Genomic DNA, 12,405 nt, shown 5'->3' with positions numbered 1-12,405 from the left:
CCCCTCTCCCAATCCATTGCCTCTTTTGCAGCAGATGAATCATCCTCAGATGGCAGTCCTAGCAGTCCTATCCCAGATGAGGACAGCGTTGTGTTCAGCCAGCTGACATATCTGGGATGTGCCTCTGTCAACGCCCCCCGCAGTGAGGTGGAGGCGCTCCGTATGATGAGTATCCTCAGAGGGCAGTGCCAGGTCCCTCTGGATGTCACACTGTCAGTGCCAGGCGTGTCCGAAGGCACCGTCAGGTAAGGGGGAACATATCAAGTCGTAGTGTCATACACGCATAACAAATCCTGCTACAGCAGCTTTTAAGATATCAAATGGCAACATTTTTGTATTTATAATTTAACAGGTTGCTGGATCCCAACGCCAGTACGGAGATCGCCAACTACCCTATCTATAAGATTCTGTTCTGTGTGCGAGGCCATGATGGCACACCAGAGAGCGACTGCTTTGCCTTCACCGAGAGCCACTACAATGCTGAGATCTTCAGGATCCATGTGTTCCGCTGCCAAATCCAAGAAGCGGTGAGGATTAAATCATTAATCCTTAACTGGTTGTTGTTTAATTCCGTGTAATTGTGTTCACTGAAGTCACATTTAAAAGATATTTTAGCAAAAAGACATTCCAAAGTTTATCTGAAGTTAATGTGAGTCTTTACTTTACATAATTACAGCAAGCAAAACTTGTATCCAAGAAAAAAAATATTGCTGCAATTCAGATAGTGGACCAAAGGGGGAGCAAAAGCTCCTCTTATAAATGCTCTGCTTTGCATTTCACATGACACTCTCCTCCCTCTCTTTTTTTTTTTTACGCTCTTTCTGTCTATTCCACTCATGTACATATAGATGTACACACTCATATTGCCAGAAGTTTTCTGGTTGACCATGTCTTAAGTTGTTGATCTCCCTTTAGCCTGTCCCTCAGGGTTCAGTATCAGTGTGGGAGCTTCCTTAGTGGTCCCCAAGGGATTATGTCATGTACTGCAGGCTGCAATGCACATGTACACCATATACAAACTCAAAGTACACTCAATCCTCCGATCTAGCTTATAGGGGAGACAGAGTGTCATACAGTAGGTTCAACAGAAATATAGAAGAAGTGAATAGGGAAGCCACTCATGAAACTGGGTTAAAGTGCTGCTTCAATGTTCAGTGACCTGATTTCTCCCTCATGGAAGCGCTCTCCTTCAATGTCACTAAGAGCCCCAAGACTGGCAGTAATTTTTCAGACCCACATCATCCCACTATCCAGTTCCCCACACACATGCTGACACAAAAACACTAATGTATACACACACACACACAAACCCACACACAGATAATACCCAGTAGTAATTCACTTCTTTACCTAGCAACTGGACAGCTCTCTCTTCCTTTTGCACCCGCCCCTCTCTTCCTTCCAAACCCCCCAGCAACAAACCAATCTACAATACCTCCAGCTCTTTTTTTTTTGGCCTCTTCTTCCACCATTAGACTAGAGTGAGGCAGCGCTTTTGTTGCCTCCTCCTTCATGAAAAAGCTGCTCTAGTCATATGCCTCATATTAGCCTCAAATCCACTGTAAACAACTCAAAAGACCTCTGAAACCACTGTATTTATCCATTAAGGTGTTTTACCTATTTATTTTGAAATATATTTTTGGACACTGTAGGCACACCAAAATTATGCACATTTCTTTATTTAATTTTCTGATCACACACCCAAACAGACTTCCAGAGGTGTACTGAGATAACCTTGTGGCAGACTGGACTAAAACTAGTTACTGTCTTATTTACCTCAGCTATCCCATTAGTTTTAAGTAAGTGACCCAATTATTTAATCAAATTGTGACAAGCTTCTGAAGCATTCTTTACCCCTAATTTAAAAAAAACCCCACAATTTGGAAAGAGAAATATTCTCTTCTTGAAGTTATCACTGTAAGTACTTTCAGGTTTTGTAATGATATGCTTTTTTTGGCCATTCTGTGTAATTTATTTTTCTAAACAGATTTGTGGATTTTGGAGTGGAACTGTTCATACATAAAGCAAACCACCTCCCCAGTCATACTCCGCCTCCTTTGTGCCAGACCTCCTAGTCAGGCCCCAAGGCTACTTTCTAACAATTCCCAGTTTTCTGGTGTTGATGGTGATGCAGAGCCCTGCTGAGTCTCATACCCAACACCACCTCCTCTTTTTGTGCCCATAAACTTGCTGCTCCTGTCCAGAGATGTATATCTAGTGCTGTTTGATTCAGATCAATACAGCTTCAGTAAATTTGTTTCACTCAAGTGATTTGAGCTCCTAACACAAATTAAATCACATGTTTAAGGGCGACAAACACAAATTGGGCGCTGACAAATGGATTGGTGCTGTAACATCAGTGAAAAATGGCTCAAAGCTTCATCTCAGTGAGCACATCAAGGTAATGCTGCCAAGTAAGAAAGATAAGATAAGAATATCCTGGACGGGAAGTAAAAACAATGTAACAGGATACTTAACAAGTTCAAGATCTTTAAAGGCTATAGTTTTTTTAGAAGCTGATTCCAAATCCAAAGCACATTATGTAATAACATTTTATAAGAAATCTGAGGGTAAAAACAGTAACATTTCAGTTTGTTTGCCATATTTACATAGTTTTACTGAATGCATTAAGTACAAAAATAACCAGGGACAGACCCTTTGAATGAAGAGGTTGGGGTAAAATGTTAAAATATAGTTTTAAAATACAATAAACTTTATTTCAATTTTGATGATACTGCAGAAAAACTCAAAATTATAAAGCAGTTCTTTAAATAATTTTTTTTTAACAACAATTTGTGAGTAGGATAAAATAACTCCTCGTTTGACTTTTGTGGAATCAAGTGTTTTCTAGATGTCAGCATTAATCTGCCTTATTTTTTCTTGTGTGGAATAATTTTCAGTTTGCCTCAAGAAAGAGAAACATACATCAGAAAGACAGAATGACTGCTTTCTTGTTATAAGAGAAGCCCCCAATATCGGCCTAAATTACTTGTCAGGGTGGATATTATTGAAGTACAACTGTCCACTTCTTGATAGAGCTCCTTCACACTGCACACAAAGTATAAAAATGAACAGTACAGAACAATTCTATTGTTATTTCAAATAATATCATCAATACAGGGGGTGACCCCCTACAACTCTACCCATTTCCCATTTCTTACATTCATTCTCCCATTGTTTCTCAATAAATAAACCCCCTGCGATGCCCCAACATCCTTCTTCTGTACCGAGAGCATAACAAAGGCTTTCTGTAGGAGAGGTTAGAAGCTGCTTTATACTCTAGCCTTGAAAAAAGCAAAAGAGCGTTGTTATTTATTGATAACAGCCGTTTCCCCACACCATCCCTCAGTCACTAACCCCCGAGCGCTGCTGTTTACCAGAGTTAGAGAAGATTCAAAACCACTGTACTGTGGGCCTCGAGTTGGGGGAGCACTCTGTTTATTATCACACACACACATCTGTGTAGTAATAATCAAGAATAAAATACTTTTTCTTGACTAAATGCAAAGCTCACACGTCTAAAGTATTGTGAGTGGAAAAGTACATTTAGTGAATATAAATAAATCATTACCACCCGGTTCTCTGCACTTGGCAGTCTTTAGCTGCCTGCCCTCTCCAACTCTGCTCCTCTTTGGGGATAGAGATTTAGCAGAACCCTGCAGTCTCTGGAAGGACTGAGTTGTCTCTGTTTCATGTTAATAGGAACAATACCTCCACACTCAGATTCACAGGAAAATATGAATCAGTATGTTGATTAAAACTCAAAATGCTTAATAGGTTGGCGGCTGTGCTGTCAGTAGAGTAGTGGGTCATTAGGTAAGCTTTTTTTAGTGCCCCATATCACAAAATTGCAATAACAGATCTGCAGAGGTTTGATTGAGTTTTTAATCAATACTAATGACTCTGTGATTACTTTGCCCTGGTGCTGATATTTTTGGCTTCTGAAAGTCCATTTTATGGTCAACAAGACATTTCAGATACAGGAGCTGCTAAAGTTGGTCCCAAAGCCAAAAAAACATTACCTTGCTTTCTGATACTGTCTTATCTATTCAGTGGATGTTTTCTATCGGATATTTGCTTTAATTAGCTAATTGACTTGGACTGTCCTTGATTATTATTATTATTGTTTTCCACACTCAGAATGAATGATTTCACTTTTATTTCCCCCTGAAAACAACTGGAGTTATTCATTTTGAAGCTATTGTTTTTCTTTTAGGGACGTAGCTAACACAAAATAATAAACTACAGGTCACATAGTCTTTGAACAGCCTCATGTTTATACAGTATTGTGCTTAGTTTCACAGTGTGCTGCTTTGTCTGGATATTGTATTGGATCTGTTTTATTGGCCCTTCCCAAACAGTGGCTTGGTTTTGTGTTCATTATAAAGTGTCTTACGTGTGTTTGCCTTTCTCCTGCAGGTGAGTAGGATACTGTACAGCTTTGCCACTGCATTTCGGCGGTCAGCTAAGAAGGCAGTTCTGTCGTCGCAGCAAGCTGCTCCGCTCACCCCTGACAGTGACTTGTTTACCTTCACCGTCAGCCTGGAAATCAGAGAGGATGATGGCAAGGGTACTTTCAGGTGAGACATACATTCCGCATTATATTATTATTTCAGTGTTTAGAGCATGGAACTATAATTTATGATTCTTGCACAGTTGTGTAAATTATGAATTATTAAATTATTTTGAGTTGCACAGAAGTCTGGAACTTTTTTCAGTGTGATGTGACATTTTCCAAAGAAGAATAAACTGTCATCAGACCTGCTCCTGTATTGAACACCAGCTTTACTTGTGAAATCTAGCCAATAATGTGTGTCTTTGACAATGTGTGTCTTTTTAAAAATTGGAAAATTAATAGAAACCTAACACCTGATTTGCAGTGGCACCATAATTCTAGCAAAACATGTAAAGAGCTTTGAATGAAATGGCCACCCAGTGACCCGGGTTTCACACCACCCACATAAACACAGGGACATGCAGCCCTACTTTTGGGCATTAAATATTAGCACACTTCTGGGTGACCCAGTTACAGAAATTACAAACCTATCTGGGGTTGACAGCATGTAGGGTACATACTACCTATGAGGGGAAGAATCATCTTATTAGTTTATATACAAAACAAATGTGTCAGTAAATGAAAGGTAAAAATTATGAAAGTATCCCTACAGAGGTAAATAAAGTCCCTCCTGTCTCACAGTGGACTTATACTTTGACCACTACTTAACACTCTTTTTCACACATTGATAAGAGAGGACGACAGGAAGTTCCTGTGCTCCATTCTACCCATCTTCCCTTTTTTATTCTCTTTTCCTATATTAGTCACTTCCGTGTGTTCATAAACAGACCCAGATATTCATCTTATTTGGAAAACAAAATAAAACAAACAAACAAAAACCCAAAAAATCTATGATTATTTTTAGCCAGCACATATTTCCTCCTCATTAGCTCTTGGTTGATTATTTTTAGTGTACTGACTTCCAAGCAAACAGCTCTCTCATGCAAGCACACATAGACTGATTTTGTTTGTAAACATTTTTTCCTTGTGTAAATAAGATATAGAAAGAAGGCTTTATAGAAACTGCTTAATATAATATATTATAATGTAATATAATATCTGTAAGTAAAACATATTTAAATTAGTTTTCCTTCAAACAAGCCTATTTATCTGTCGTCAGGGGACCTAGTTACAGTGTAAAACCAAACCAAACGTACACTGTTAGTCTCATATATCCTGTACGTTGAGTCCCAATTCACAAAGTTTTTGTCATCTGAGCACTGCTTAATTGATTAATGGATTTTTTTACTCAAAAATCTATGTACTTAAGGGTTCGCTCAGTGCTTCCTCAGGAATTTGTGTCAGTGATGGTTTGGAGAATGTTGATTACTGTTCCTGTCTCAAACCCCTGCTTTCAGAGCAGGAAAGAGAACCAGGACCAGAGCATGTTTAAAAATGGTTCTTATGCACACTTTTCTTATGATAAATGGGTCTAGTCTGAGCCATGGTCTTTAATTTAGTTTTGGTCTTTTTTACACATTGATAATACATTTCATTGGTCTAGTTGTCAAAAGAAACCCTGGTTGCTTTAATTATGAGTTAGTTTGTATCAGAAGTAGAAACCATGCAGGAATATTGTTTTCTCTCCCTGTCCCAGACACACAACAACCTGTCTAGTCAGCCTGTGGTCAAATATTATGTAACATTTCTATAATGTCATTGGCTTATTTTTATAATGTAAGGTTTTAAATAATAGTTAATCTGCCTTAGTGTGTCACTGCCAAACATATCCCTGTATTTCCTAGATAATTTAAAGGCTGTATTGTGCTTTTGTCACATTCATCTCAGTTTTTTCTATTGATGATCTTTTCGCTGTTTAAAATGTTGGTCATATTTCTTGTTTTCATATATTCAGTGCTGTAGCAAAAGACAAGGACAAGCAGAGCTTCAAGCTGCGTGCAGGAATGGACAAGAAAATTGTAATTTATGTCCAGCAGACCTCCAATAAGGAACTGGCCATTGAGAGGTAAAATACAGGGCATACACTCACACACAATACATCTTCAGAATATCTTCAGCCTCAGAGTTATTAGTTTAGTATACAGTCATAGGATCATTGAATGTTGATCTTTGATACATGAATTATTCTAATAAGTTATAACAGCGTATCGGTATGTAAGACAGAACTATTTCCAGAAGATTTATCCTTGAAATACAACAACCAAGACAACCGAGGTACCTCTAAATATGTCAAAGCATACGAATTGTTAACAACTAAGGGAATGGAGGCTATAAGTAAAACTTTATATCCAGAGATTACTCCATTTGCTACGGTTGAAAAGTGTCTGCTTAGAACACGGCCAGGCGTCCATAAGAAAGGAATCACTGAGCTATAATTGATAAACACACACCGGTGAACATCTTTACATCCGAGTGTCGGCCCATGTCAGGTTTTAAGTGTTCCGGCACAGTTGCAAGATAGTGATTGATGTGAGTCTGTCCTCGCTGGCTCATTTTCCACGGTTGAATAAATCTGTTGAAATGTAAACATTCCATCACCTTCATGCAGACTTCCATTTTCACAGTGGTTTGTTATTGTTTGATGAACCCAAAGATGTTAAGGATTGAAGTGCTGTGTTTAATATTCTCCAATGTTCTGGTCTGTGTTAGAGGATCAGTCCAGGAAGCTATTTGTGGTAACATGTGATAGTTAACAACTGGTTTTACTCTATAGGGAGATTTATTGTTCTGTGTCTGGTTTCCCGCTCTTGGTCTGTTCTTTTTGTCCCCCTCTCCCTTTTTCCCTTATGTTATCCTATTCATTTCATTTTTCTCTCTCTTGCATCACTCTGTGTATGTGTCTGTATGTATTTCTCTGTTTATTTGAATGCGTGGTGCGCTTTCATGTGTGTCTCCTCTCCAGGTGTTTCGGTCTCCTGCTCAGCCCAGGGAAAAATGTGAAGAACAGTGACATGCACCTGCTAGACCTGGTGGGTGACTGTTGTGTGTGTTTGTGTGTGTGTGTGTGTGTGTGTCGTGTTTGCTAACTTCTCCCAACTTGCGCTCCTTCAGGAGTCAATGGGAAAGAGCTCCGACGGGAAGTCTTACATCATCACAGGAAGTTGGAACCCCAACACGCCTCAGTTCCAGGCTGTGAATGAGGAAACGCCCAAAGGTAACAGCCAAAGATCTGTCGAAAAGTCTAATAAAACAATGATTTTCAACAGTTACAGTTTCCTTCCTTCATATTTTATTGGTTAGTTGGTTGTTTATTCACTCATATCTTCACACAAATATTTGACACATTTCCAAACTTAGAAATTACTTTTTGGGACGCGTGGTAGCTTGCCTGGTGTGTGCTCCGTGTAGGCTGAATCCTCATCGCAGTGGCCCGAGTTCGATTCCAACCTGCGGCCCTTTGCTGCATGCCGTCCCCCCGTCTCTCTTTACCCCTTTTCCTGTCTATCTTCAACTGTCCTATCAAATGAAGGCATAAAAAGCCCAGAAAATATCTTAAAAAATATATATATTTTACTGACTTTACTGTAATTTATGGTACAATTATCGCTACTCTAAATAGGCATGAAAACTGTACTTTACTGTACGCAGGAGTTACGGTATTTTTCCAGATTACTCATGAATATCACTGGAAAATCAATGATGAATCTTTTGACCCACATGTCGTACATCCTACAGCACCAAGCCACCTTCAAACGCAATGAGTCAAACTCTGGTGTTCTCATAAATCACACAGTTATAGGTTTTGGTATGTAATAAGTAAGCATGTAGTGTATGTCTTGGGAATGTAAGGGAATCAGTCACTCGGGACAACATTTTAACCACTTTCTTTGTTTTTCTAGATAAATTCATGTACATGACGACAGCAGTGGACCTGGTGATTACAGAGGTAGAGGAGCCAGTCCGTTTTCTGCTGGAGACTAGGGTCAGAGTGTGCTCCCCAAATGACAGACTGTTCTGGCCCTTCAGCAAGCGTAACTACACTGAGACCTTCTACCTTAAACTACGACAGGTATGTCAAGTCATTTTGCATTCGCGATTAAATCGGTTCAAGTGATGGTCTCTGTATGTTGAGTAACCAGATATTAGCTGCGACCTGCGACAATGCAAAGCAATGAGTTTGTTAATATGCTGGTTTTGTAATTGCTAAGTGATATGTAAAAAAGTAATGGCTGCTTTATTAACCAGTCGTAGATGGTCTCTTGACGCTTATTCCTGTAGTTTATCCAATGTCTTCTGAATGCATCTCTCCTCAGATGGAGCGTAAGGAGCGGAAGAGTCCTGCCTCTGACACACTTTATGAGGTGCTGAGTTTGGAAAGTGAGACAGAGAGAGAGAAACGGAAGACCACAGCCAGTCCTGGCATCCTGCCCACCGGAGCTGGCACCTTGGTTCCTTCACCCCCTGAGGATGATGAAGAGGAAGGTGATTTGATGCTGTCTTACTTTTTTTTTGCTTAGTCACTTTTCATGGGGATTTTTTATTTTATTAAAGGCACACAATACACAGAATGATATAGTAAAGGGAATCATTTCTTTATATAAGCCATATGAAAATATTCCTTATAAACATGACCACATAGAACCACAAGAAGAAGCCTGACTAGCAGAACCATATGAAAATAATTTTAACTCTATAAACCACTTTTTGTACTTGATCATGTCAGACACATAAACAGCCTGAAAGCAGACGCTTAGCTGGCAAGATAATATAAATTTACTCTGGAAAGCTGAACCATTGTGGTGTCCTTGGTCAGGACTGGCCTCATTCGGAAGCCTATACCTCCAAAATACAACAATAAGAGTATTACTGCCCTGCGGCATTATTATGCTGAATTATGCTGCATATTTTCAGGCATTTAGCGTTTAACATTAACAGCCTTGGCTTGATGACTGATACTTAAAACCCTACCCTGTGGGGCCATACCAGATATAGATTTGTGGACCACAGGAGTCATCCCGTGGGAGATCAGACACTGTGTTACAGAACTGTTTGCACTGTATCCTCACAGAGTAGTTAGGCTGCAGTGGTGTGGGTGCTTTCTGTCTGCCTTTTATTCTCGTTGCTACCTCTCACATTCATAAAAATAGAGGATAATTGCAGTGCTTTTTGTATCTGCTGTCTGTCTTTGATCTACTGGCCTTTTGGTACAGTTTGGTCTCAACCTTGGGACTACATGTCCATCATATGTCTCCTTGTCTGTTGTTGTGAATATTTAGATACCACAGAACATGTAGATAGTACCTTTTTTCAGCTGATACTATGAGAGGTTGAAAGAAAAGATCCAACATTTTCTCAAGATCATGTGGCTTATCAAATTATAGTTTTTTATTTAGTGAGCTGTAGTTTGAGTTGTCCACAACTCCCATACAGCCACTAGAGCACACAAACTACAGTATACAACATCACAAAGCATCAAACCACAGGATCACAGCCTTGGTGTGTCAAAGTGGTGTAGGTACCAATTTGGTAACACAAATAAGCAGAAAGGTTATTGGTGTAAATCTAATCATTTTCATTTAATATGCATGAGCTCCGGTGACTTGTTTATGATTTGGAGTACTTGGAGGAGAAATCTGAACACGTAAGAAGGAAAAGGACGATAATGGATCTCATTTGTTTTCACTCTGTGTGTCCAGATAACGATGAGCCGTTGCTCAGTGGGTCAGGTGACGTTTCCAAGGAGTGTGCAGAGAAAATCCTGGAGACCTGGGGAGACTTGTTATCCAAGTGGTAAGGCTTTGTTCCCTTGTTAACTTTGTCCTTCCACTTCCATTGCTGTTGCAATGAATGCACACACACACACTTACATCCACACTTACACACACACAAATAAATCATTTTTGTGTGGGGAGTTTTAGTGGATGGACTGTATGTGAAAGTAATGGCAGCAGGCAGGAGTTCTTGATAAGCAGCTTATTAAGATGGCTTCTCTCTCCCATTACTGCATTTGTTTTTAATCAAAAGCTTGTGATGAATTGAATGGAAACTGTCCGGTCTTTAATTAGCTGTGAGCTAAGCTCCCCGTGCACAGGCACTACATGGCATACCTCTCTCTCCCTGTCTATTTTTTGTTCAACCACATATATGTATGTATATATATACATATATATATATATATGTATATATATACATATATGTCTTTTCTGTGTTCATTATTTACTATATTTGGCTGTTTATGCCCTTTGATGTGACAAATAAAACACTAAATGTTTTGGAGGACATTTGTCTCACTTTGATAAAAGCTCTGATAAAAAATAATGCCTACATAAAGAGAGGAATCATAAGACTACCCTGTCATAATACTAGTCTTTGTGCAAGTGATTGGTGATTTTGTATGTGTGTGTGTGAGCTAGAAAGTGTGTGTTGTGGTATTGTGGCATACAGTGTTCAGGGAGCACAGAGAGGCAAATCACAGAAAACCCTTTACAATCTTATGCCCCTAAGGACCAGGCCTGGTATTACTTACGTCACATGTACCGACACATGCATGCATGCACACACACGTACACACAGTATACTTTTGTTTCCCTTCTTAGTCTCAACAAGAAAACGCCACATATTGCATAACCTGGTGCTCGGAACAAATAAACCAAACAAAATCAGAAAATAGAGAGAGATGAATTAAGAAAGGGGTGGCAGGGGGGGAAGTGAGAGAATCATCAGGGATTCAGGGATTTTCTGTCGGCTCCAGTCAGGCGATAGTTGGAAGGTAGGTACAGCTGTGCCTCCAAGTTTACCTTCTCCTTCTTTCTGTATCTCTAAATCTGTCTCTACCGGGCAGATGCCTGAGTTCATTTTACACTGCATGCAGTGTGAATCACTCTCTGAGATGGAGGGTTCCCCCCAACAGCTTCAACATTTAAATGTGAAGATGAGGAAGGAAGGAAGGCATTAAAATCTGCCTCTGTGTATTCTTGCTGTAATTTTCTTTTGGCCTATTGTCTTCTATTGTCTATTGTTTTTCCATCTTGCTAAAAATAACGCAGGGGTAAAATAAAGCAAAACTAATATACAAATGTCACTGTTATGTTTTGTTGTATGTTTAGTCATGGCATACCATTCACTTTAGTTATGACAGCATGCACCACAAAGTCTTTTTTTTCTGCCATTGACACACAGTCTCACAATGGTAAAGTGAAATTCTCTCTCTGATTTGTGTATGCTCCAAAATTGAATGGTTTCTTCCTTGGCCCATGCTACACACTTCCACACTGTCAACTCAGGCCAGTTGTTTTTGCCGAATAAACAAACAACCCTGAAAACACAACCTCTTTAACGGATGTAATGATAGTGTAGTATCACACATTTTCTGTACCAAAATAGCACATATTTTACTTGACTTGAAGTTGAACGTTTGAAAAGATGCATGTAAACTGGAGCTCCATTGTCTCTACAGTCTGGATGGAAACCTAACCAAGCTCAACTCGAGGTTGACCTAGGCCACAATAATGCCTTTTTCTAAGGAAAACAGCCTGCACATATATCTGTACATAAGATTTTGTATTATGGCAGAGCAGGTAGGCACACTGACATTTACGAACAATTGGCTGCCACTACTCATGCCTTTGGTGCAAGCCACTTTAAGTCTCTGCATGTGGTTTCTTCTATAGGAACGCCACAAGTGGGCAACATATTGTAAATTTGTTGTATTAGTTGATATAACACCTCCTCGTTGTCATGATTGTGGCCTGGTAGACCTCTGTACCATCTGTAGAGTTGATAATGGTCTGCCTTAGACACGACGTAGAGCCAATGAAAACACTGTTTTGGGTAGATACTGTAGGTAGGCAGGTGTGCATGGAAAGATTGCAGATGCACAACTCGTGTAATGAGGGAGTTTTCAGTGTGCCATACTTTTTAAGCTAATAATGTTAAAATAAGTATGTTTT

At 39.5% G+C, this 12,405-nt stretch overlaps 1 protein-coding gene across 3 annotated transcripts in view; it reads left to right on the top strand.

Moving 5' to 3' along the window:
- LOC118332179 (rab GTPase-activating protein 1) overlaps window positions 1-12,405 on the top strand; it is a 76,335-nt gene that overhangs the window by 12,994 nt on the left and 50,936 nt on the right. For 2 of the 3 annotated variants that reach the window (XM_035667338.1, XM_035667336.1), the window contains 9 exons: window positions 32-245; window positions 353-527; window positions 4,420-4,580; window positions 6,411-6,521; window positions 7,419-7,485; window positions 7,568-7,670; window positions 8,356-8,525; window positions 8,770-8,938; window positions 10,153-10,246. In XM_035667338.1, the coding sequence (XP_035523231.1) occupies window positions 32-245; window positions 353-527; window positions 4,420-4,580; window positions 6,411-6,521; window positions 7,419-7,485; window positions 7,568-7,670; window positions 8,356-8,525; window positions 8,770-8,938; window positions 10,153-10,246 (1,264 nt within the window). The remainder of the gene's footprint in view (window positions 1-31; window positions 246-352; window positions 528-4,419; window positions 4,581-6,410; window positions 6,522-7,418; window positions 7,486-7,567; window positions 7,671-8,355; window positions 8,526-8,769; window positions 8,939-10,152; window positions 10,247-12,405) is intronic. The other variant, XM_035667337.1, reaches the window with a different exon arrangement.

Source organism: Morone saxatilis, unplaced genomic scaffold (assembly GCF_004916995.1).
Source record: "Morone saxatilis isolate NCDOM2014 unplaced genomic scaffold, NCSU_SB_2.0 Contig21, whole genome shotgun sequence".
In the NCBI taxonomy this organism is placed as follows: Eukaryota; Metazoa; Chordata; class Actinopteri; family Moronidae; genus Morone; species Morone saxatilis.
This window is presented reverse-complemented; position numbering and strand designations above follow the sequence as displayed.